This window comes from Gordionus sp. m RMFG-2023, chromosome 3, assembly GCF_954871325.1.
Source record: "Gordionus sp. m RMFG-2023 chromosome 3, tfGorSpeb1-WG-v2, whole genome shotgun sequence".
NCBI lineage: Eukaryota > Metazoa > Nematomorpha > Gordioida > Chordodea > Parachordodidae > Gordionus > Gordionus sp. m RMFG-2023.
The window spans coordinates 35,614,243-35,641,567 of NC_088777.1; the positions used below are offsets into that span (position 1 = coordinate 35,614,243).

At 24.7% G+C, this 27,325-nt stretch overlaps 1 protein-coding gene across 1 annotated transcript in view; it reads right to left on the minus strand.

Moving 5' to 3' along the window:
* The window catches only part of LOC135926110 (E3 ubiquitin-protein ligase RBBP6-like), a 49,275-nt gene that overhangs the window by 10,009 nt on the left and 11,941 nt on the right, over nucleotides 1–27,325 (minus strand). Inside the window, exons 5-13 of the mRNA XM_065461802.1 lie at nucleotides 27,042–27,138; nucleotides 25,457–25,596; nucleotides 25,142–25,335; nucleotides 24,774–24,912; nucleotides 18,568–18,616; nucleotides 16,404–16,506; nucleotides 16,115–16,202; nucleotides 11,079–11,233; nucleotides 10,456–10,576 (exon numbers count right to left, since the gene is read on the minus strand). Of these exons, the coding sequence (XP_065317874.1) occupies nucleotides 10,456–10,576; nucleotides 11,079–11,233; nucleotides 16,115–16,202; nucleotides 16,404–16,506; nucleotides 18,568–18,616; nucleotides 24,774–24,912; nucleotides 25,142–25,335; nucleotides 25,457–25,596; nucleotides 27,042–27,138 (1,086 nt within the window). The remainder of the gene's footprint in view (nucleotides 1–10,455; nucleotides 10,577–11,078; nucleotides 11,234–16,114; nucleotides 16,203–16,403; nucleotides 16,507–18,567; nucleotides 18,617–24,773; nucleotides 24,913–25,141; nucleotides 25,336–25,456; nucleotides 25,597–27,041; nucleotides 27,139–27,325) is intronic.

Sequence of the window (27,325 nt, forward strand, 5' to 3'; positions counted from 1 at the left end):
TCTTCCTTCTCGTTTTTATGGTTTGAAAATGTTTTTAACAATTGAGGTTAAGGGGGGGGGGGGTTACTTTATTAATCAGATTTGAATATTCAATTATTAATATAATTTCTAAAAAAAATATGGAAATGTGAACGCCTAAAAATAAACAAAACAAATAGATTATGGAGTGAAGGCTGCAAAGTATCGCAAAATAGAAATAAGAAAAGGGTAGGCAATGCTGTTAATATCTTGATGTAAATTTAAATCTCCATACTTGTATTTTCGTTAAATTGATTTATTGTTTAAAATTGTCTATAATTTTCAGAGGCCTGATAAAATAATAAATCATTCAAGTCAATTTGAAACAAATTTAAGTTTAGATTAAAACCAGTTAAAAATAACATAAGGAACCATTTAAGCATTCATTCGCTTTTTATTTTTAATTTCCCTTTGAAATCATTAAAAAAATATTTACAATGAGAAAATTTTAAAACACTGACATGGCCATAAAAAATTTTTAAATCTAAGGCAGGCGTAAAAAAATATTTTTTAAAAATAAATCTGGGCCTATCTCCATAATGAAAATATCGGAACCTAAAAATAAGTAGCTTTACAGGTCTCTGATAATTTATTTAAAATAGTATAATTTCATGGTAATAATGTGTTACAGCCTAAAAAATATTTCAATATATTAAATAACTAAGGTTTAAAAAATAATCAACTTTCAATCAATTTATTGAAAGGTAAATATAAACTGAAAATAATTCATTTCTAAACATACATGGGCCAAAAAAATACAAGGAATCAATTAATACATTTAATTATATAGTATATATTTATAAATATTAATGAATATAATAAAGGATTGAATATTGCGACATATTTTAGAAATGGTTAAATAAACTTATGATATTAAATATTGACATTAAAATATATGAAGTAATGATAGTATAATAAACATGTTAGAGGAAAAATTATTTTATAGAATTTCCACGATTACAAAAATCAGGATAAGAATGAGATAAATTAACATAATTTTAACCAAACATAACAATCTCGTCTTAAAATAAATAACAGATTTTTTCAATTTTGATATATATTTTTTCTATTCAATTCATTTACCCATAAGAGCCGTGGTTACGTAGAGTGTAAAAAATTTAATTATTTATTTCTTAATCATGCGATAAGTTTTAAGATTTAGAGTAAAGAAAAAACTTAGAATTTTTATAATATAACACCAAATTAATTTATACGTGAAGATATTTGAAATATTTAAGGGGAAATTTTTATTAGTTTTATCAAATGGTACTGTTATGTAGACTCCTAAAAATATGTGAGCTAAAAATATTAAGATTCTGAGTTAGCCGATTTTATAAAATTACTTTAAAATAAAATAAATAAGTTTAATTATAGTTCTAAAACATTTAACATACCGGATTCAATTTTTTGTTAGTATCAGACCGAATGCTGTCCAATATTTAATATATCTTTTTAGTAAATTAATTCTAAATTTAATTATTTTGCTTATTGACTACAAAAATACTTTAAAAAAGTAGTTTTTATGCATTTATTATATCTATATTTTCAGAATATGAACTTTATTAAATTTTTCAAAAATATAGATGTATTTATATTTTCAGAATCCCTACAATTTGATGGTGAATGTTATCAATATATTAAATTTCGTTTAAAAAAATTTTAATTATACTTCTGTGAAATAAAATATAAATATATTTTTTGAAAATAAAATTCGTAAAGATATTATATCGATTAGAGATTTGATAAGCCTGGCTGGTTAAAATTTTAGCAAAAGTCCACCCCGGCCGATTAAATTTTTTAGTAAGAATTTTCAAGGCATCATATTTTTAATCTCTATATCTGATTTTTTTCCCGATATCCTTTAAGGCTATGGCTATCTATTTCTTTCTACAACAATCCTTGTATTAAATCGATCGTTTATGCTGTGTATTTGAAATAGGACCATATCATAAATAACTTTTTTGTGAATTTATTATATTTATAGGTTTAGTATTTTGGATACATCAAAATTCAAAAAGCATATTGTATTTTATTAAATAGCATAATCAAAATATTGGCTTGAAATCCAAAAAATATGTATCAACATTTTAAGGCCAGGAGTGGCCTATTAAGATACTGCGAAAAATAAAAGATTTGCAAGGCCGCGCAAATTTTTTATGTAAGAAATGTCCGCCTGTAAAATATTTATTAAAATTTTGTTTTTTTTATAAATATTATTTATAACCCTAACTATATATCAAAAGTGAATTCATTTTATGTAACCTATGTTAGTTATAATTTGATTATCAAACTGATAAGTTTTTTCTCTAAGCAGACTGCAATGATAAATTTAATATTTGCAATAAAATAATAATATTGAGACTTGAGATTAGCTACTAAATTATGCTTTTTCTCTCTAATGTTAATTTTTGTTGAAAAACTTGTGCATTTTATTAATATAATAATTTATTATTTTATTGTATATGGATAAATAAAATAATCTTATTTTGTAGTAAAAATAGTAGCCACTATTTAAATTCCATCTCAATTCAGAGATGTCTAGGTTTTGGTTAAAAGAAGATTTATATTTCTTAATTAGAACTATAACTATTAAAAACTACCTACCTTACTAAATATGGAATTATAGATAAAACGAGTTATACTAAATAGAACAATGAAAGAAAAATCGATCCATTAATTGATCGTTTTGGTTTTAGTCTTTTTTGATGAAAATTCATAAAATTTCTAAATAATTCTAAATTTCCTTTTTTACTACTTGCAATGGGTGCAAAAGTTACTATCTGATAATTTACAATTTTTTGTAGGATATATATCCGATACTGAGTTATTCGCGTTTTATTATTTTTCAGGTTATAAGTTATTTTATTTGAAATAATCTAGCCTTTTCCTATAACTCTTAGAAATGTTTACTTATTTAACAATAGAATATTAAATAAAAGATATCAAGCTAAAAATTTATTATTTATAAATTACTAGAGAAAAAAAGTTTGCAAGTATATGCATAATATATTCATTGTTTTATATTAAACCCTCGCATAAGCTTTCTTTCTTCATTTTGTGATTATTCGGGTAGAGTCATAAAGTGACTCAACACTTTTAAAAAAGTTATTAATTAAAAACCTTTAGTAAAAATTTTGGTGCCAAATATATTTTAACCAATTTGTTTTTTAAAGATATAGCTGTTTAGGGGCAGCATAATCCCAACCATTCATTCTTGCAACGTTTTAAATTCTTTTATCATGGATATATAAATATTATACCTAAAACAGTTATTCGACTTCAAATACGAATAAGGAAAATGTATTATACGTCTAACAATATTTATTTAATTATTCGATTTATTTATTCGTAAATATTTAAAATATTCCTTGCGGAATTTTTTAATTTTTTCCAAATCTATAAATAAATTAAATTTTAATAATCTATTTTTTCTTTTTGAAAATTTCAATTTTTGAATTGAATCAAATAATGATTTTATTTACATGAATTTGCCATGAATAATAATAATGCAATTATTCGATTCCTATTATTGTTGGTAAAATCAATATTAACAATATTTTTATACATGCCTATTATTGTTTAAATATTATATGAATATTTTCTTATATATCATCAATTCCATTAATATATTTTTTGATATAATATTATGTCATTAAACCCTTGTGTTTATATAAAAATTTTGCAACTTTTACAAAACTGTAAAATAAAAAGAAAATTTTAATTAACAATTACTAAATTTTTTTTATTTAATATATATTTAAATTTTTATAATTAAATTGATTCTAGGATAGTTAGAGATCAGAACCATAACCAATATAGGTTTGGTTCAGGCTCCAATATAATAATACTTTTTTGCCTACCAACTCTTTAGAATTAAATTATGGATAAAGCCAAACAGAGATATCAGACCAATAGCCTTTGATTCAACATTCCGCCACCTTGTTACTAAAATGATTACATCCAGGATTAAATATGAGGCCTCTTACCTTCTCACACTATTTCAATTAGGGGTATAAGTTAGAGGCAGATGTGAGACGGCTGTGCATCTTGCACGTCTTCAATGGGAGAGCAATCCCATAAATGAAACACTTATCAAAACTTATTAAGCTAATGCTTACAATACCCTCACTCATAACTAATTCTTGCAATCAGTGAGCATATCATTTCCATGTGGACCTCAATTGAAAATCATTAAGACTGTAGACATTATCAAGGAAATAGAACCACCAGGACTTCTCAGATTTAATGGAAAGCGGCCTGACGAAATCACCTTGATGATATGAAAAGGGGCTAATTTCTCGTTTGGAACTTTTCTTGTATATATCCATTCGCCCTATCGAATCAAATTTCGAACGTATTCTAGCAAAAAGAACAGCTTCTTTATTCCAATAAAATCACCTACCTTAATTTCCATTGGTACTTGTATCATTCTTGAAGGATTTAGGATCTCAGAACTGCAAGTTTACTGGCGATCCTTGAGGCTGGCTTTATATAATCTTCAATGGCAGTCTTCTCTCCATAGAACTTGGCAAGACTTACTCTTCTTTCCTTATTCTTCTTATTTTACTCTATATTTCATCTTTATTTTTTTAATTTTGGATTTATTTTTTTCGTATATTAATTATATTTATTTTTTTCGTATATTAATTATATTTATTTTTTTCGTATATTAATTATATTTATTTTTTTCGTATATTAATTATATTTATTTTTTTAATATAAATATTGTTTATTTTATATAAAAAATATATCTTATTGTATTTTATTAATATTATAATAGCAGAATTTAAAAAAAATAGATGTAAAAAAATATATATTCAATTATTCAGCTAGTTTATTTTAAAATCATTACTTTTATTATATAAGAATATCCTTAACACATATATATATATAAATATATTTCCTTAACCCTTTCGCACACAGCGAGATCATTTGTCATCAAAATTTTAAATCAATTAATTTTTATATTTAAAAAACGAATGATTGCTATTTAGACACATTAATTTACAAAACAATATTTATTCTTTCATATTTTATCATTAACCTGTCAAAATGATTATTTTATTATATCAGAATATAAGTTCAAAGTTAGGTATTTTAGGCGCCAAAATTTTTACACTTTTACATCGATTACCATTCTATATAAATATATATAAATTAAAGGTAAATAATATTTTTATGATAGATTATTACTAGTATTTCATGTTTAGTAAAAAAAAAATTAACAATAACTATTTTTTATATGATTTTTTAAAGAAAATCCAAATTGGTAACATTGGGATTTTCTTATGTAATTTTTTCCATAAATTTTTTAAAATTAAATATTGAAAATATGATATAGTAAGAATTGAATATAGGCTATTTTCCATTTAGCAAGCCACTATAATATTTGCAAAAAGTTAAGAAAGTGAAAATTTTATTTTATTTTATATTTTTTTAAAAATTTTATAAATAATTTTTAGATGACCTCAACATGTACTATACCAGAGGGAGATATATCTGATGTAGATATTGAGAAGGATGATGACTTTGAAAATGTCACAGTAGTTGATCTAAATATGACCTATGATATTTTACCAGATATTGGGTTGGAACTGGAAAATTATGATAATGATATTATCCCAAATAATAGGAAAACCCTATGGCGAAACAAGGATTTATATAAATATAATACAGAATTTAAACAAGAATTTTTGCCTCCACCTGATAAGGAAATTTCGCCTTACAAATATTTTAAAAAATTTATAGACGATGATATTATTAACAATTTAGTAGAGCAAACGAATATTTATTCTTTTCAATTATCTGGCATATCAGCAAATACAAATAGTAGTGAAATTGAAAAATTTCTCGGAATTCACCTTTATACGGGCATTGTTAAATTGCCATCAATAAGGCAATATTGGGCTATAGAGACAGTGATTCCTCAAATTTCTCAATGCATGACAAGAAACAGATTCTTGGAATTGAGAAAATACTTTAATATTAATGATAATAATAATATAATCCTTAGGGGCCAGTCTAATTACGATAAACTTTTCAAACTAAGACCATTTATTAGTGCATTAAAAATGAACATGAGAAAGATTCAATTAGAGGAAAAATTATCAATTGATGTAATGAAAGTCCCCTTCAAAGGGCGATGTGAATTTAAACAATATATTAGCTCAAAACCGCATAAATGGGGAATTAAAATTTTCGCTTTATGTGGATCATCTGGAATGCTATATGATTTCAAAATATATTTAGGAAAATGCACAAATATAAAAAAACTTTGATGGGAATTAGCGGAGATATTGTTATACGACTATTAGAAACTGTTCTTCCACATAAAAATCATAAAATTTACATGGATAACTTTTTTTCTTCATATAATTTAGAAGTTGCTCTCAAAGATAATGGCTTTATCATGTCGGGGACCATTAGATCTAATCGATTATTAGGATGTCATCTGGTTGATGATAAAATCTTAAAGAAAAAAGGAAGAGGGTCCCTTGATTATAAAGTGGATTCTAATAATAATAATATAATTTGAAAATGGTTTGATAACAAATCGGTTATCACGATATCATCATTTATGGGTATAAATTCCACATCACGAACGAAAAGATGGTCGGTATCTGAAAAATCTTTTATTAATGTCGAAATTCCGGCTATAATTCAAGATTATAATGCTGGCATGGGCGGAGTGGATCTCCATGATATGTTAATTGAACTATACAGAATTGACATAAAATGGAAGCGCTTTTACATGCGAATTTTCTTTCATTTATTAGATTCCTGTGTGGTGAATTCGTGGTTACTCTATAGACGCCACATCAAACAGAAAGATAATAAATATATATTTCTTTTAGCGTTTAAAGCTCGGATAACTAAAGGATTAATGATGGTTGGAAAGGAAAATTATGGAAAAGAAGGTAAACATAATTTGAAGATTGAAAAAAAAGAAAGTGAATAGTTTTCATCGAATCCCAGATATTAGATTCGATAAAATAGGGCATTGGCCCTCGGCGACTAACAGACAAAGATGCAAGAATTGCAAAAATGGTTATACCAGATTTGAATGTTTAAAATGTAAAATATCTTTATGTTTAACACTTTCGCGCCCGACATATTTCCCGTGAACAAAAATTTTTTTTCTTCTAAAACTGAGTTAAATAAGACGCAAATAACACATTTTCAACGTTTTTTATTTTAAAAAGTGTATATATATAGAATTATAAAATGTTACCAATTGTCATCATTGGGATATTCATATGTAAAAAAATAAACAATTTATTTTGAATGATATGAAATAAAACAATTGCGATTTGTCTCTATAGCCCAATATTGCCTTATTGATGACAATTTAACAATGCCCGTATAAAGGTGAATTCCGAGAAATTTTTCAATTTCACTACTATTTGTATTTGTTGATTTGCCAGATAATTGAAAAGAATAAATATTCGTTTGCTCTATTAAATTGTTAATATCATCGTCTATAAATTTTTTAAAATATTTGTAAGGCGAAATTTCCTTATAAGGTGGAGGCAAAAATTCTTGTTTAAATTCTGTGTTATATTTATATAAATCCTTATTTCGCCATAGGGTTTTCTTATTATTTGGGATAATATCATTATCATAATTTTCCAGTTCCAACCCAATATCTGGTAAAATATCATAGATCATATTTAGATCAACTACTGTGGCATTTTCAAAGTTATCATCCTTCTCAATATCTACATCAGATATATCTCCCTCTGATATAATACATGTTGAGGTCATCTAAAAATTATTTATAAAATTTTTAAAAAAATATAAATAAAATTTTCACTTTCTTAACTTTTTGCAAATATTATAGTGGCTTGCTAAATGGAAAATAGCCTATATTCAATTCTTACTATATCATATTTTCAATATTTAATTTTAAAAAATTTATGGAAAAAATTACATAAGAAAATCCCAATGTTACCAATTTGGATTCTCTTTAAAAAATCATATAAAAAATAGTTATTGTTAATTTTTTTCTACTAAACATGAAATACTAGTAATAATCTATCATAAGAATATTATTTACCTTTGATTTATATATATTTATATAGAATGGTAATCGATGTAAAAGTGTAAAAATTTTGGGTAAAATACCTAACTTTGAACTTATATTCTGATATAATAAAATAATCATTTTGCCAGGTTAATGATAAAATATGAAAGAATAAATATTGTTTTGTAAATTAATGTGTCTAAATAGCAACCATTCGTTTTTTAAATATAAAAATTAATTGATTAAAAATTTTGATGACAAATGATCTCGCTGGGCGTGAAAGGGTTAAATAAAAATCGCAATTGTTTTATTTCTTATCATTCAAAATAAATTGTATATTTTTTTACATATGAATATCCTAATGATGACAATTGGTAACATTTTATAATTCTATATATATACACTTTTTAAAATAAAAAACGTTGAAAATGTGTTATTTGCGTCTTATTTAACTCGGTTTTAGAAAAAAAATTTTTTGTTCACGGGATATATGTCGGGCGCAAAAGGGCTAAATGTTAATGAATTTAAAATAAGGCGCCGTTATATAATATGGATCGGTCCAATTCCATAAAAATATAGGTACATCCCTATAAATTATATTCAAAATTTTTTATTATTATTTTAGCATTTTTCAAAATTTCCTGGTTTATATATTTCAATTTTATAGTGTAGGTAATAATATTTTATTATAAATGACGCAAATTTGCTTATGCTCGTAAATATCATTTTAATAAAAATACCTCCTCTCTCCAAAAAACATATACACTATATCATTATAAAAAATAACTTGAAAAAAAAATAAGATAAAAAACCTTTTATAAAACCAAAAATTATTTTTATAAAAATCTAATATAGCCAAAGGCTTACAATAAATGGACCTAAAGATTACCAATAAAATTTATGGGGAAAATCCATCTAATAGTGCTCCCCTCCCTCTTTATAAAATCCCTGATATGTTTTTTATTGTAAATATTAATATTTTATTATAATTATATTATGGGCTATGCGATTAAATGAAACAAAATATAAATGATAAATTAATTTTTAAATTTTTTACTTGTAAATTCTGCATGTATAAAAAAATAAATAAATTGTTATTTTGAATCAATATTTGTTTATGTTCTCCAAACCCTGAACCTAGACCCTTTCTTAAAATTTAACTCCTGAAACTGGACCCAGACCTTTTTTTTGAAGAATTCACATCCCTGTATTTTCTTGTTAAATTAAAAAAACTATGGTTTCGAGATAACTGCTTTAAAAAATTGGAAAATTAACATGAGATATGATTACACTAAAAATAAACCTTTTCTTTAAAATAAGAGATACATTAGATATTAGAATAAAAAGAGTTTGGAATTTAATTCTTATTTTATATTTTATAAACAAAAATTTTAACAGCTATTTTTATTTTTCCATTTATTTTATATGTATTGAATAAGTAAGATGTAAAAAGCTATAAATCATTAAAATATCTGTATTGGACACGTTTCAATTAAATATGAGATATGTGAAAAAAAGTAATGTTACTATTTTTATTAATCAAAGCAATTAGAGAATTACAATATGTATGGAAACATTACACAGCACCAAAATATAAATTACAGATTGATGTAGTCTTCATTTATTTTAAATAAATATTTATCTTAATATAATTTCATATTTAAACATATTTTTACATCTCGGCTTTAATAATTGAATGAAATTTGTTATTGTACTTTGAATTATATGAAAAACCACAAACTTCCTGGATTTTTATATGCATGATAACATTTGTATTCTTTTTAATTCTTAAAGAATTAAAAAAAAATAATTTAGATCTGTATGAACTGTCTTTAAAATTTTGTCGCTTTAATTCAAAATTATTATATAATTAACCTTTTCTATAGATGTCATACCAATTTACAAAGAAATTTTAAAATATTTTTACTTGTATATTATATTATAATAGTTTCATGATAATAAAGCGATACAAAAACAAAATATATGTTAAACCCCACATAACATATATCTGCCAACAGATTTGAAATGGTAATTTATTTTACTCTACATGGAAAATATATTTATGTACAAATGTATAATTTACAAAAAATATATAAAGATTACTTGTTTACATAATATGAAATACTGATCAAGGAATATTTTTTTCAAGATTTTATAATTTAAACAAGGAAACTTTTTGGTCAGAGTATAGCAAATTGTGCATAGTTAAGAACCAAATTTAAAATAAGTTATGCATAATGTACAGAAATAATTATGGATATCATCACAGTTTTATAAGTGCATGTATAAATAAATCTGCGTGTTATGTATAAAGGTTTTTAGAACATAAAAATAATATCATATATTGGTGGAAAAAAAATAAAGAATTTATGAGAATATAGAAAATAAGATTCATAACATGTATAATATTTAACCTATCCTTTTGAGTTTCAAGTGTCGCATTAAAATGTTCTTCCAATTTCATACCCAGGGCTGTTTGTAACGATCCAGTTTCAGGGATGGTAGAAGGCATGATAACATTTTTCGAATCATTATCTAAAATTTTGTATTAAATCAAAAAATTTTCCATAAAATATTGTGAAAAAAGGCCATTCATGAATTGTATGAGAACATCGATCAAAGAAATAAAAATATTGTATCATGGGATTTAGAAGAACTAACAGTTGTACTTGGCCACATTTAATGCATAAAAAAATGTAGTGTTCAAATTAAGAAAAATATAATGCAGTGTTAATACTGTATAAGTAGGCAGGGTGTGGAAATAAAAAATAAATAAAATCGTTAAAATATAAGAATTATTTGACTAATAACTCGAAAATAAATTTTCAAATATTCAACGCTTATATACCTTTAATATTTAATAGTTCTACATTGTAATAAGAATAAATTCTTAATTTATTTACTGCTTATATAATTTCATGCTTGATATCTTTATTAAACTTTTTCCAAGAACTGCACTTATATTTATCAAAATTTTTAAATGGCATTCAATGTTGTCAAGCCCTAATATAAATATGTTAAATACCAATTAGCTAACCTTTAGAAGTGACAGGTAGATTTGATAAGGCACTCGATGAGATATTCAACACTGTGGGTGGTAATTGTGTAGATATAACTTGATTGGGCATCGAGATTGAAGGAGGATAATAGGGTGGGTGTGGGAAGTAAATTGAGGGAGGAGGTAAATAGGCACTAAAAATTGAAATATTTTGATATATTACTTATAGAAAAGTCGGTATGCTTAAATATGGTTTTTTATTATTGTTTATAACTTAATTTGTAGTCAGTATTTTTATAATCTGTATCCACTATGTTGTATCCAATAACTCTTTCTTATCAGTTATTTGCTTTCTATCAACTGTTATCATTTTAGTAGAGGTGTCTCTTTTTTTTACCATCTATATCACACCATTTACTATCTACTACCCCACCTCAATGATATCAAAATAATTATTAAACGCTTAAAAAAATTAAAATCTTAGTTGATATAAATTACATGACATTAATCTATCTAAAAATTTACTACGAATTTAATTTTTAGATATTATAAAAAAAATATGTTTTAAAAAATTGTTGCCTATGTTTAGATATTAAACTAATAAACTAAGCTTGTCGAAATGTTAGGCTGTGTCAATTTATCTATATACTACTTATTTTTTAAAAATTATATTATAAAATAAATTTATAGCCTATTTAAGTTTTTTTCATAATGGGTAGAGCTAAGACCAGAAATATCCAAATTCGTGAGATCATTATTTATTTATCTAAGAGAGGAGTAAAGTCAATCTAATATATACTATTCAAAATAAAGGAAGTCTAAAATTAACTAATATGAGATTTATGCAATTGAAAAACAAGTTTAGTATCAAGTTATCAAATAAGATTATATTCAATAGGTTATTCCTTCTTTAAGATACAAAAAAAATCATTCTAAATTCGGTTTGTTCCTTATAGCCTAAGAAGAAACCATTTAAAACAACATCACACAAAAGAAAAGAATAAATTAAACAAAAGTATAAAGGGAAACATAATCAGAGATAAATAAAATTTTATATATGGACATTACAAAAATATGGTAGTAGGAACATTAGCAGATATTTTCATTTATGATTATTTAAAAAGAACGTTAAGTTTCCATATAGTATAATCGAATGAGGGTGCATGAGTGTCGTTAAATATTAAATATTAGGGCGGTGACAATATTAAATATCGGATCGGCACCGATATTTAGCGTTTTCCAAAAATATCGGATAGGGCAAACCCGATCCAATCTTTTTACTTTTCTTTTTTATTATTTTATGTATATTTATTTTACAATAATAATATTTTCTAAAGATTTATAGTATTTTAAAAGTTTTTTATAAAAATAGAAAGGAACACCCAAAGTTGTCATATTATTATTTAAAATTATTTATTTTTAAAAATTATTTTGTTTAATATTTATCAAATTTATAAATAGTCGCCTGATTTTATAAATCACGTGTAGAACTCGTGATCTCTTTGTCCAAAAAAGTATAAAAGGGATTAGATTTTATAATTATTATGACTTTTTGTTTTTTTAAATATATTTAATCAAATAAATTTGGAGTTGAAAATTTATTAATTTTAGTTTTAGAGTTGTGTTGGTTAATTATTAGTTGTAAAATGGCCTTGTACTACTAGTAGTTTTTTATAGTATATAATTTTCACAATAACGGTTAGTTTTTTATAGTGTATAATTATCATAAAAGTTTTATTTATTTTATTTTTAAATAATAACGCCAATTTTATTATTTATACCTTAAATAAAAGAATTTTTTTTTAAATATGGTATCTGAATTATGGAAATATTTTACAAAAGACAAATATAATTTTGCAAAATGCGTTATCTGCGGAATTCTAATTTCATGGGGAGGAATAATGAAAAATTCATTTAATATTAGGGCCATTCCACGTCAAATCGATCAAGATTCGGCCGACCCCTTTTAAAATTGTTAAAAATTTCTGGAATTATTTAGATAGGTAAAAGAGTGAGAACGCCGTTTACTTTAGCTCGCTAGCACACCTGGTTCTCGAGATAAAAGGGCTCAAAAAGGTACAAAAAAGAGCCACTTTGGAATCTGTAAAATTTTTAAAATGCTTATATCTCATAAACTATTTATAGTAAAAAAAATTATGATATATCATTTTGTACGTAAAGAAATTCTCTAATGGGCTAACAAAGAATAGTAAATATTGGCGCCATTATAGGCTTTTAACATCCGGTTTACCTAAATTTCTTTACCTGTATTTTTGAGCAAAATAGTGAGTTTATTTTCGATTTTTTTTATTGCTTTTTATTTAGACACCTTTGCAATATACATACAATATCAAAACCTTGGCGACGCTATCGACTCCAAAAAAAATAGATGGCGCTTTATGAAATTACGGATTAGGTTAAAATTTTGCTGCTAACTTATCAATAACCAGATATTTTCACTTTTATATAAAATATTGATTTTCTATTAAATATACTAATTAACTGAGGAGCAGAGTGGGCATATGCCCATTAGACACTTAATAATGTAACAAATTTCCAATAATAAATATCTTTCATATAATTTTTTTAATTTTTAAGGTATGTACAATTTCATCGAATTTTTCATCATATGATGAAGATAATGGTGTAATTTTAGTCGTTAAAACTTTTTTTTACTCTAGATATTCTTTTCTTCGAATATTTCTTTTTTCATAAGCGTTTTCTTTTAATGAGAGATTCCCCATTTGATTGTAGGGATATATTAATTTTATCAATAGCCTCTTGATTAATATGAAGGGGAGAATCAATATCTACATTGTCATTTGAAGTATAAGTAATGTTTGCTAATTTTTGTCGCTATGAAGAGCATACTAACATATCTAAATTGAATGGTAAATTTTTTTGGATCATCCAGGGTAGAATCTTTCTTAGATTCTCGCGATAATAAGCATGTCTCTGTAGATTAAATGGGTTGCAACATTTTAATATTTGATACGTCCATCTGTGATATAAAATAAAATTTTAATTGATCTACACATAGAATACATGTTTTTGCACTCTCCAAATCTAGATTGTTATTGGTAGACAGACGATAAAATTAATCTGAACGACAGGTTAAAATTATTTCGCAGAAAGGGAGATCGTTTTAAACAATTTATTTTGTAAAATATACGAATATATGCGGAATAAAATATTCGTTTTTACTGCAACTGTTATATATTATCGTGCTAAAAGTCATTCGCTCGCTAGTAGCAAAGTAGAGATCTAAAAAATGTAAAACATTTTAAGGATGGTGGGAGGGGTGGGGAGGGCAGAACTGAAAAATTTTATCACATTTCTTATAAACGTATCAATATTTCCATTTTCCTTAAGAGTAATATTTTTCAACCATTAGCGCCATCTACTTTTTCTTCAATTATAGGTAAAAATGTATATTATGGAAAAGTCAATAGCGTCGCCAAGGTTTTGACATCGTATATATATTTTTAAAAGGTGTCTAAATTAAAAGCAAAAAAAATTCGAAAACAAACTCACTATTTTGCTTAAAAATACATGTAAAGCAATTTAGGTAAACCGGATGTTAAAAGCCTATAATGGCGCCAATATTTACTATTCTTTGTTAGCCCATTAGAGAATTTCTTTACCTACAAAATGATATATTATAATTTTTTTTACTATAAATAGTTTTTGAGATATAAGCATTTTAAAAATTTTACAGATTCCAAAGTGGCTCTTTTTTGTACCTTTGAGCCCCTATATCTCGAGAACCAGGTGTGCTAGCGAGCTAAAATAAACGGCTTTCTTATTCTTTGACCTATCTAAATAATTCCAGAAATTTTTAACAATTTTAAAAGGGGTCGGCCAAAAAAGTGCCTTTTTGATCGATTTGACATGGAATTGTCCATTACCAATATCCGTAAACTTTTTTTAATTGTAGAAATAAAAAAATTAAATGCATAATTCAATTTTTTCAAAAAATATTGATTTCTTAATTACATTTGGTTCAAAGAGGAGGGGGGGGGGGTGATGAAAAATTAATATAAATATCGGAATAGTTTTGAACTAATATCGGATCGGTGAAAAATATGTGGATCGGCACAACTAAATATCCTCAAAAAAGTACTGACCCTCTCAATCGATTAATAAAACATGAAGTAAATTAACTTTCCAGCAAGATGGTATTACTTGTCATACTGCATAGTAAAAAAATTAAAAGGATCTTAATATCCGTTTGTCACCATGTCCCAAATCTCAATCATATTCAAAAAAAATTGTTACTTAAACTAGAGCTAAGAAAACAGAAAATTACATGAAAAATAAATTAGTTCTATATAAAAAGGGCATCTCATATGTGGGCCAAAATCTAGTTAATTTAATGCCACAAAGAATAGCTGTAGTTACATGACAAAGAGATAAAAAACAATCTTAATAAATCTGAGAGAAAATAACGATATTTTAGCATAGTAGACTGAAAATTTTGCATAATTACTGTTAAATCAGTAAGTGACTAGCATCTGTGTTTTTTATTATTTTATAAAAATATAAATAATAGATACGCTAGTCACTTATCTTTAAATCATATATATTTTAAATATTAATCATTTAAATATAATAATTATGTTAAAACTTGTTCATTATGTTTTAAATTTTGTTATTAGACATATATAAAGTTTTGAAGAAAAAAAGGAATTTCTATGATAATTTTTTAAATTAAAAATTTTAATAAAGTAAAAAAAATAAGAGTTAATCGATATCAATGACGTGGAGTATATTCATCTTCACCATTTACTAGCTGGCTAACATAATTTTTACCTTTTGGCTAAGCTATAAGTCTATTAGCTTATAGTAACATCATTCAATCATTTTTTACACTCCTTCTAGAAGTTGACATTAATTAAACCGGTCATAATCTTAATGAAAACTTTTTTCTCATTATCTTAAAAAGTATAGGGAAGCTAGTAGTAATTCCTTAACTACTTGGCCTTAATCCAAATTGTTGGTTTTTCCCCATATTATATTCATTTTGAAATATATTTTGTGTTTTTATTACACTTATATCGAAAAATTAGTATTACCTATTTGGCATTTGCAACGTTGGGAAATTACTGATAGGTGTTGGATACATATAAGGATTGGGAACTGGCATGCTAGATGGTTGGACGCCTATATTTAAATGTTTTGTAAAATAATATGCGTATATTTTTGGGTTAGTTCCATTCATTTTTTAAGGTATAATATTTATTTATTCTAAAAATTCAAATATAACTCAGTATGAACCACAAAATATTTGTAAGGAGAATAAGATCTTTAAACATTCGATTGTTGGGTTGTTATAAAAAAGATTAGGTTAAATTAAAAAATTACCAATATTTGTGTTTGTATCCAAACCAAAATTCATTGTTTTATGCCTATTAACAAATGTTGGAGGAGGTTTCAGATGCGATAAATTATAATACATGGTAGATATCTAAAATATAATAAAAATTATTATAATATTTTGTATGGTCGAAAAATGATGGTAATCTTGGTATCTAAAAATTATTTAACAACATTTAGCGATTAGGAAAAGTGCACATAAGTTTATTAATGTCATTATTCTATAGATAATGTGGTGATAGAAAATATTCTAGGAATTCTACACAATTCAATTTTTTGTCTTGAGAAGTGCACTAACCAGTGAGTTTCAATATATTTATGATTAAATATGTACAAAAATGACATCGATTTTAAATTCCTAACAGAACATTAACGCTAGTAATAAAATGTAAACTTACTTGAGTATGACTACAAATAATCTTTAAAGTATTGATACCAGACTAAATCAAAGTATTTTTAAAATATCCAACCAGATTTGACACTAGATCATTAAAACTTATACTTAAGTTACGCCTCCAGCACATACAAGGCAACCATCAATAGCTAATGTTATGTGATAAAAAAGATGGGAGCAAATAAAAGCCTTAGACTTTATTAAAGATAACTCTACACCTACACCAGATTCAGAATCTGTTCATCAAGATATCCGAAAAATTTTTGAAGGAAATTTTCATGAGAGAATCGGTGTCGACGAACGAGTAATCCCCTATAAAGGAGCTGCAAAATCAAGCATGTAAAAAAATTGGGGATATACAAAAAAATGGCGATAAAACATTTCGTTTATGCAAAAGACGGGCTAGTATATAATTATAATATACAACAGCAAAATAGAAAAAGTTCACGGATTTCCTGATATTGGGGCCAGCGGAAATGTAGTCGTGCCATTTCATTTTAGCTATAAATTATGCTTTGATAATTGGTTCTGTGGGACAGAACTTGCCCTACTCGCCCAAAAGGGAATTTATTGTATTTACAACGAGGGCTAATCGAATATATAATTAGTTTCCAGAGGAAAAAGAATTCAAAAAGATGGGACTGTATCTTTTATTGAGAAGGCAACAGTAAATGATATAAAATTACATATCATTAGGCATGATAATAGGTCTGTAATTATCCTAAGTGTATATACAAGAAGTTATCCTGTCGAAGATTGTGAGCAGTTTGATAGAAAGAACGGCGGAAAATTTAAATTCCATGTCCAGTGGCGATAAAAGTTTTTAATAAAAATATTGAAGGTGGATTCACTGATTGCTTTATACTGGACTCACATAAGATCACAAAAATGGTATTTCCGTCTAGTATTTCATATACTTGATATGATGCTTATAAATTCTTGGTTATTGTATAAGAGTGATTTTTACTAAATTCCCAATACAAGAAGATATAACATTAATACTTTTAAAACTTCAATAGTAGAGGTACTCTACAATTACAATAAAAATATGAACATTTGCACAAAAAAACGAGTGTTGATTGATGCCAAATATACAGAAATGACATGTCTTATTTCACAGAAGTAAATAAGACATGATTTAATAACTCATTGGCCAAAGTATAGTGCAAATGTGTGGTGAAAGAATCCTGGATATAAATTGGTTAAGATTTGTACCAATGTTATTACTTTTAAAAACGATTGTTTTAAATGATTTCATGAAAATTAATATAAAGTTTTAATATTATATCATTTATAAAATAATACTCTTTTTTTGTGAAGTTTGGTATTTAAAAAATTTAATACTTTATACACACATTGTGTATTTAAATACATACACTAAAAATTTTAAGCGCTTTTCTGATTTTTTTAAAGTTATAGAAATACTAGAGAGACGAAAATAATGGAATTTTTAAAGTTATTTCATTTTTTATATGGGGCGCAATAGAGTTTTAAAAAATATTCTATTTAATTATAATTAATAATACACTACTTATATTTCTATCTAGCATTTTATATTTTGGCGTTTTAGACCCCATCCCTAGTTTATATATTATGTAGATTTTAGTATAAGTATTTACATTTTACCTCCAGCATTAGTGTTCTGAATAGGGTTACAAAACGAAGTATTTTAAAAAAATAAATGATATAAATAATACATATTAAACAAGGAGATAGGTATATATATTTTACAAAAATATAAGTAAAAAGATTATTTACGCTAGTTAATGGTGTACACAAACTCGAAACTGAGCTAACGGTTGGAAAGCTAAAATAAATAATAATTTTAAGATAGCATATATAAAGTTATCTTTATAAATAAAAATTCTACTTTCAATCCATGTTACAAGAAGACATTAAATAATATTTACAATACTGTTAAAAATTTATGATATATTATACTTAAATTTTTTATTACAACATTTATCTAGAACAACTCTATTGTTAGCAATTACAAAGAGATAGTGTTAAAAAGCCCGATTTGAGTCGATTTTTAAAAATGGGCTGATCAAGATTTTAGCCAAAATAATATTATGTATGCCTCGATATTTGGTAAATAGACGTCCATACCTTTCTTAAATCTATGAGCAAAATCATCTGGCTTATATAATATTATTTTAGCAAAAATCTTAATCGGGGTTTGTTTTTTTACACTATAAAGAGGAGATGTGTTAAAAATATATTTATTTTTTCGTTAGAATGAAAAAATAACTAAGTTGTGTATTTTATAATTAGTATTACTGGTTTCTAAATAATTATAAGTAGTGTTGTTAAAAAGTCGAGTTCTTACGACTTGCGACTCGAGTCGTAAAAAACGGCTGCGACTCAAGCCGATCAAGGAGCCGCATGAGTCAGCTCGCTTAGTGGGCTCAGAGGGTAGCTTGAGTTTATTTTAAATTTAGAGCCAAAAATTATTTTTATGTTATTGAGAAATTTTAAATAATAATGTAGAATTTTATTTATTTATTTTTAGTAAAATAATTTATTTTATTTATATTTTATTTAATGCAAATAATATGTTTTGATTTGATTATAATAAAAATGGATTTATTTATTTGATTTTTTTTTAAATAAAAAAAAATTAATATTTTTGAGCTAAAAATTTTAAGCAAAAAATATTTTTTGAAGTAAAAAAATATTTTTGAAACATATTTTGCTGATTTTTTGAAGAAATTTTATTCTTTTGTTTTATCATAAAATTTTATTCTTTTTTTAATTATATCATAAATAAATAATCTTTTAGGTCAAATCTTCTATAGTTTTTTTTATATTATTTTTATAAATATATCTATATTTTAAGTTTATTATTAGAGGTGGCTTTTTCTAAATATTTTTTAATTAATATATTTATATATCAAGAATATAAAAGAGGTGGTTTTTCTAAATTATTTTTTTATTAATATTTATGTCAAACTTTTTTTTAATGCGACAATTGTCATATGCGTTATTTTTTAAGATTTTTGAAATTTTTGGACACAAAAGGGTTATAATATAATTTATATTGTAAAGATATTATATTATAAATTCAATGAAGATGTTCCCTGGAAAAATGATAATTATCATAATAGGTAGGTATATTTTTGAACATATAAGATTTTTTTGTGACGCTGATGGGCAAAAATATGTTTCTTTAACAGGTAAAATTTAATGTAGATGTACCCTAGATAAATGACAATTGTCATAATAGTTATTTTTAAAGTTTTTTAAATTTTTTTGACGTAAATAAACATGTCTAAATAAAACTTCAGTGAAGATATACCCTAGAAAAGTAACAATTGTCATAATCGTTGTTTTTAAAGTTTTTTGAATTTTTTTGACGTAAATGGGCTAAAATAAGCATTGCTAACATGTTAAAATAAAATTTAAGTGAAGATGTACCCTAGATAAGTGACAATTGTCATAATCGTTGTTTTTAAAGTTTTTCGAATTTTTTTGACGTAAATGGGCTAAAATAAGCATTGCTAACATGTTAAAATAAAATTTAAGTGAAGATGTACCCTAGATAAGTGACAATTGTCATAATCGTTGTTTTTAAAGTTTTTCGAATTTTTTTGACGTAAATGGGCTAAAATAAGCATTGCTAACATGTTAAAATAAAATTTAAGTGAAGATGTACCCTAGATAAGTGACAATTGTCATAATCGTTGTTTTTAAAGTTTTTCGAATTTTTTAGACGTAAATGTGCTAAAATAAGCATTGCTAACATGTTTAAATAAAATTTAAGTGAAAATGTACCCTAGATAAGTGACAATTGTCATAATCGTTGTTTTTATAGTTTTTCGAATTTTTTTGACGTAAATGGGCTAAAATAAGCATGCTAACATGTTTAAATAAAATTTTAGTGAAGATGTACGATAGATAAGTGACAATTGTCATAATCGTTGTTTTTAAAGTTTTTCGAATTTTTTTGACGTAAATGGGCTAAAATAAGCATTGCTAACATGTTTAAATAATATTTTAGTGGAGATGTACCATAGATAAATGACATTTGTCATAATCGTTGTTTTTAAAGTTTTTCGAATTTTTTTGACGTAAATGAAATAAGCATTGCTAACATGTTTAAATAAAATTTTAGCGAAGATGTACGATAGATAAGTAACAATTGTCATAATCGTTGTTTTTAAAGTTTTTCGAATTTTTTTGACGTAAATGGGCTAAAATAAGCATTGCTTAAATAAAATTTTAGTGAAGATGTATCATAGATAAGTGACAATTGTCATAATCGTTGTTTTTAAAGTTTTTCGAATTTTTTTGAAGTAAATGGGCTAAAATAAGCATTGCTAACATGTTTAAATAAAAATTTAGTGAAGATGTACTAAGAAAATCATAATATTTTTTTTATTTTTGTCAATTTTTCATTAACTTTTATTTATTTTAGTTATTCCTTTTTAATTTCTTTCTATTTTTTTATTTATATTTATGTCAAACTTTTTTTTAATGCGACAATTGTCACATGCGTTATTTTTTAAGATTTTTGAAATTTTTTGACACAAAAGGGTTATAATATAATTTATTTTGTAAAGATATTATATTATAAATTCAATGAAGATGTTCCCTGGAAAAATGATAATTATCATAATAGGTAGGTATTTTTAAACATATAAGATTTTTTTGTGACGCTAATGGGCAAAAAGTTGTTTCCTTTAAACATTTAAATAAAACTTCAGTGAAGATGTTCCCTGAAAAAGTGACAATTGTCATAATCGTTATTTTTAAAGTTTTTAGCAAATGGGCATAAATATAGAATGCTAACATGTTAAATTAAAAATTATGAAGATCTACCCTAAATAAATTCTAATGACAATTGTCATAATCGTTATTTTTATTTTCAATATTTTTAATTTTTTAGCCTAAATAGGCTAAAATAGGTATTGCAAATATTTAAATAAAACTTCAGTGAAGATGTACCCTAAAAAAGTGACAATTGTCATAATCATTATTTTTAAAGTTTTTTAAATTTTTTGACGCAAATGGGCATAAATATAGATTGCTAAGATGATAAATTAAAAATTTAATGAAAATGTACCCTAGATAAATGACAATTGTCATAATAGTTGGTACATCTCCGCTAAAATTTTATTTAAACATGTTAGCAATGCTTATTTTAGCCCATTTACGTCAAAAAAATTCGAAAAATTTAAAAACAACGATTATGACAATTGTCACTTATCTATCGTACATCTTCACTAAAATTTTATTTAAACATGTTAGCAATGCTTATTTTAGCCCATTTACGTCAAAAAAATTCGAAAAACTTTAAAAACAACGATTATGACAATTGTCACTTATCTATGATACATCTTCACTAAAATTTTATTTAAGCAATGCTTATTTTAGCCCATTTACGTCAAAAAAATTCGAAAAACTTTAAAAACAACGATTACGACAATTGCCACTTATCTATCGTACATCTTCGCTAAAATTTTATTTAAACATGTTAGCAATGCTTATTTTAGCCCATTTACGTCAAAAAAATTCGAAAAACTTTAAAAACAACGATTATGACAATTGTCACTTATCTATCGTACATCTTCACTAAAATTTTATTTAAACATGTTAGCAATGCTTATTTTAGCCCATTTACGTCAAAAAAATTCGAAAAACTTTAAAAACAACGATTATGACAATTGTCACTTATCTATAGTACATCTTCACTAAATTTTTATTTAAACATGTTAGCAATGCTTATTTTAGCCCATTTACGTCAAAAAAATTCGAAAAACTTTAAAAACAACGATTATGACAATTGTCACTTATCTATGATACATCTTCACTAAAATTTTATTTAAGCAATGCTTATTTTAGCCCATTTACGTCAAAAAAATTCGAAAAACTTTAAAAACAACGATTATGACAATTGTTACTTATCTATCGTACATCTTCGCTAAAATTTTATTTAAACATGTTAGCAATGCTTATTTTAGCCCATTTACGTCAAAAAAATTCGAAAAACTTTAAAAACAACGATTATGACAATTGTCACTTATCTATCGTACATCTTCACTAAAATTTTATTTAAACATGTTAGCAATGCTTATTTTAGCCCATTTACGTCAAAAAAATTCGAAAAACTTTAAAAACAACGATTATGACAATTGTCACTTATCTATAGTACATCTTCACTAAATTTTTATTTAAACATGTTAGCAATGCTTATTTTAGCCCATTTACGTCAAAAAAATTCGAAAAACTTTAAAAACAACGATTATGACAATTGTCACTTATCTATGATACATCTTCACTAAAATTTTATTTAAGCAATGCTTATTTTAGCCCATTTACGTCAAAAAAATTCGAAAAACTTTAAAAACAACGATTACGACAATTGCCACTTATCTATCGTACATCTTCGCTAAAATTTTATTTAAACATGTTAGCAATGCTTATTTTAGCCCATTTACGTCAAAAAAATTCGAAAAACTATAAAAACAACGATTATGACAATTGTCACTTATCTAGGGTACATCTTCACTTAAATTTTATTTTAACATGTTAGCAATGCTTATTTTAGCCCATTTACGTCAAAAAAATTCGAAAAACTTTAAAAACAACGATTATGACAATTGTCACTTATCTAGGGTACATCTTCACTTAAATTTTATTTTAACATGTTAGCAATGCTTATTTTAGCCTATTTACGTCAAAAAAATTCGAAAAACTTTAAAAACAACGATTATGACAATTGTTACTTTTCTAGGGTATATCTTCACTGAAGTTTTATTTAGACATGTTTATTTACGTCAAAAAAATTTAAAAAACTTTAAAAATAACTATTATTACAATTGTCATTTATCTAGGGTACATCTACATTAAATTTTACCTATTAAAGAAACATATTTTTGCCCATTAGCATCACAAAAAAATCTTATACGTTCAAAAATATACCTACCTATTATGATAATTATCATTTTTCCAGAAAACATCTTCATTGAATTTATAATATAATATCTTTACAATATAAATTATATTATAACCCTTTTGTGTCCAAAAATTTCAAAAATCTTAAAAAATAACGTATATGACAATTGTCGCATTAAAAAAAGTTTGACATAAATATTAATAAAAAAATAATTTAGAAAAACCACCTCTTTTAATATACTTAAAATATAGATATATTTATAAAAAAAATTATTTAGAAAAAGAAAAACCAGCTCTTTTGTATATTCTTAAAATATAGATATATTTATAAAAAAATTATTTAGAAAAACCACCTCTTATTAATAAAATAAACTTAAAATATAGATATATTTATAAAAATAATATAAAAAAACTATAGAAGATTTGACCTAAAAGATTATTTATTTATGATAAAATTAACAAAAGTATTTCTTAAAAAAGATTTAAAAATTTATAAAAAAATCAACAAAATATGTTTCAAAAATATTTTTGTATTTCAAAAATTATTTTTTGCTTAAAATTTTTAGCTCGAAAATATGAATTTTTTTTTATTTAAAAAAAATCAAATAAATAAATCCATTTTTATTATAAGATCAAAACATATTTGAAATAAAATTAAAAAAAATTTTTTGTTTGATAATAATAAAATATTAACATTAAATATAAATAAAATAAATTATTTCACTAAAAATAAATAAATAAAATTCTACATTATTTAAAATATCTCAATAACATAAAAATAAATTTTGGCTCTAAATTTAAATTAAACTCAAGCTAACCTCTGAGTCAACTAAGTGAGCCGACTAAGTGAGCTGACTAAGTGAGCCGACTAATGCGGCTCATTTAGTCGACTCGAGTCTGAGCTGTTTTATCGACTAGAAACTAGGCTCGAGTCGTAGCTAAGTCGACTCGGCTTAGCCGTTTAACAACACTAATTATAAGTCTAAAATTATTAGATGACTTCCTTTCTTTTAGAAATTTCCTCGTATTTCAACATTTTTGGGGTAAAAAAAATAAATTGTCAATACTTTGGGTTTAAAGAGGTCAGATAATTATCGACAGCGTTTCTAAGCTTTTGGTTTGGTATAAGGATCCCAGGAGATATGTCACATTCGTGACAACTTGGACATATTCTGTCTTCATGATCTAACAGAGCTTTCGATATGCCTGTCAATGTTTTATGAGATAAACAAATTTAGACTTGGTATAAAGAAAAGAACGAATATCTTTAAAAAGTGGAAATGATATATATCTGAAATGCATTTGTAACAAAAGTTTAAAATATGGATGACCTTAATGTGATGAAGAAATAAATAATAAGTAAAAATATAAAAAAAGTACATCGATAAATAGATATAAAAAAAAAATAAAGATAATGTAAAGATATATATTTTACATTGATAACAAAAACTGTTGCCACAGCAAGGGACAACTGTAGCATCCTTCATAAGCTTAGCACATATACCACACTCCAAGTCCTTGGGAACAGGTTTTGTAATGATCACTTCCACGACAGGATTCCGAGTATCAGTTGCAGATGCAATGGGTAAGAAAGGTGGAGCTTCAATTTTCTTATCTATATAAGCTCGCCTATGGAATAATAATATTTTAATTTATAACTTTGCTGTCCTTTTATTAACTAATTCTTACTATATCAAAATAAAGGAAAAAGAAAAATATTGAAAGAATATAGTTAGTTTTTTTGACTCACTGATCAATGATGGGGACAGCAAATTTGCCTTCATTAGTCAACAAGGCCCCTTTAATATTGGGTCCTTGGACAGGAGTCATAAAACTTCTAGGTATACCGGTGCTTCTCTTAATTCGATTTTCGAAATTGTTGTTTTCGGTCTATAAAATGAATGATATATTATACCAAAATAAATAACAAATAATTTATGATTTATTATCTCACCAAACCTGCCACAAAGGAAACTTAATAAAATGATATAATTCAGTCAAGTTTAATATCACACTTTTAACACTCAAAACTATAAGCGGAGCATATTCTGATAAATTTCAACTTAAAGGGCGCACTAATCATTATCATATCAGATTATCATATTATATGATAATCATTTCTGATCTTATCCATCACGATTCTCCTGACCCTATGAAATTTGAAGAAAATTTTAATACAGGGTACATGTAACTAAAGCCGTGTTCAAATTTTAGCCTCATATCTCTTATAATTTCAGAGATATCGAGGGTCAAAGTATGAAAAAAAAGTGTACTTTTAAAATTATCGTTTGTTATTCAATTTAAAATTTATGAAAAACTATGGAATTATAAATAATAATTCTTATATCAAAATTCGATTTTTTAAAATTATTTAAATGTTTTTGAAGTTTAAAATCCTTGTAAAAATGAATTTTTCAGATGTTTATAAAATTGCATTGGAGTTTCAGGTTTTCGTTTTATAGTGAAAATCAATAAAACACCAAAAAACCATGATATAAAATGTATATATTTGTATAAAAATAAGATATCTACAACACTGATGCAAAACTATAATATGTTTTCGGGTAATATGGTATAATACACGTAAAATTTACTGTTAAATATTTTCCACCAATAAAATTTAAAATGTTACATAAATATGCGATGCATAATCTTTATTATAATAAAAATATCAAATAAGAAGATTATAAATAATATTAGAATGATTACTTATGATAAAAATATCAAATAAAAACATTATAAATAATATTAGAATGATTACTTATGATAAAAATTTTTTTTTGTTTATTTAGTTGTTTTCGTATATTTTTAACACAGAGATAAAAAAATTTGGCATTTTTTTTATGCATAGAGATTGGCAAAATTTTATAAAAAGCTGAGAAACTCATTATTTTTTGCAAGGATTTTAAATTTTTGAATGAGGATAAATGATTAAAAATCAATTAATTAAAATATTTTCAAAAAATAGAATGTTTCCACTTTATTTAAATATTAAAAATAGTTAAGCATAAAAATAGAATATTTATCATACTATTTACATTTGTTATTTTCAAAAATATCAGAGCAGGATGCTAAAATTTGAATACTGTTACCTTAGTTCACATACAACATTTCAATCAAATCTTAATAGGTCCTGCGAAAATCATTTTTTTGATCAAATGTGCATTAAAAGATCTAAGCTCATACAATATCCATATCTATAAATAAATCCTTTTAAAGATTTACTCTCAGGGTAAATAAATATTATGTGGGTAAAATTACATAAAACTTCTGGTTAATAATAATCAAATTTTAGTTATGTATAAAATGGTAATATAAATTAAAAATAAATTTACAAAAAAGGGACAAAATTGAATCCAATGTCCAATTTGATGACATTTAAAACAGACATATGTCGAAGGAGGAGGGTGTCTAAATTTTAAATTCTGGTACCTAAAATGATATATAAAATGTTTTAAAAAATATTTATAATTATTTTTAACAAATTATAATAATCAATATAAAATGTTGAGATATAGTTCCATAATGATTGTAAGATTATATTCCTCTTTAAAGGATGACAATTTTTATAAAAGTTATTAAGTCATAAGCAATTTAGGGGGGGGGGATGTAATGGGTG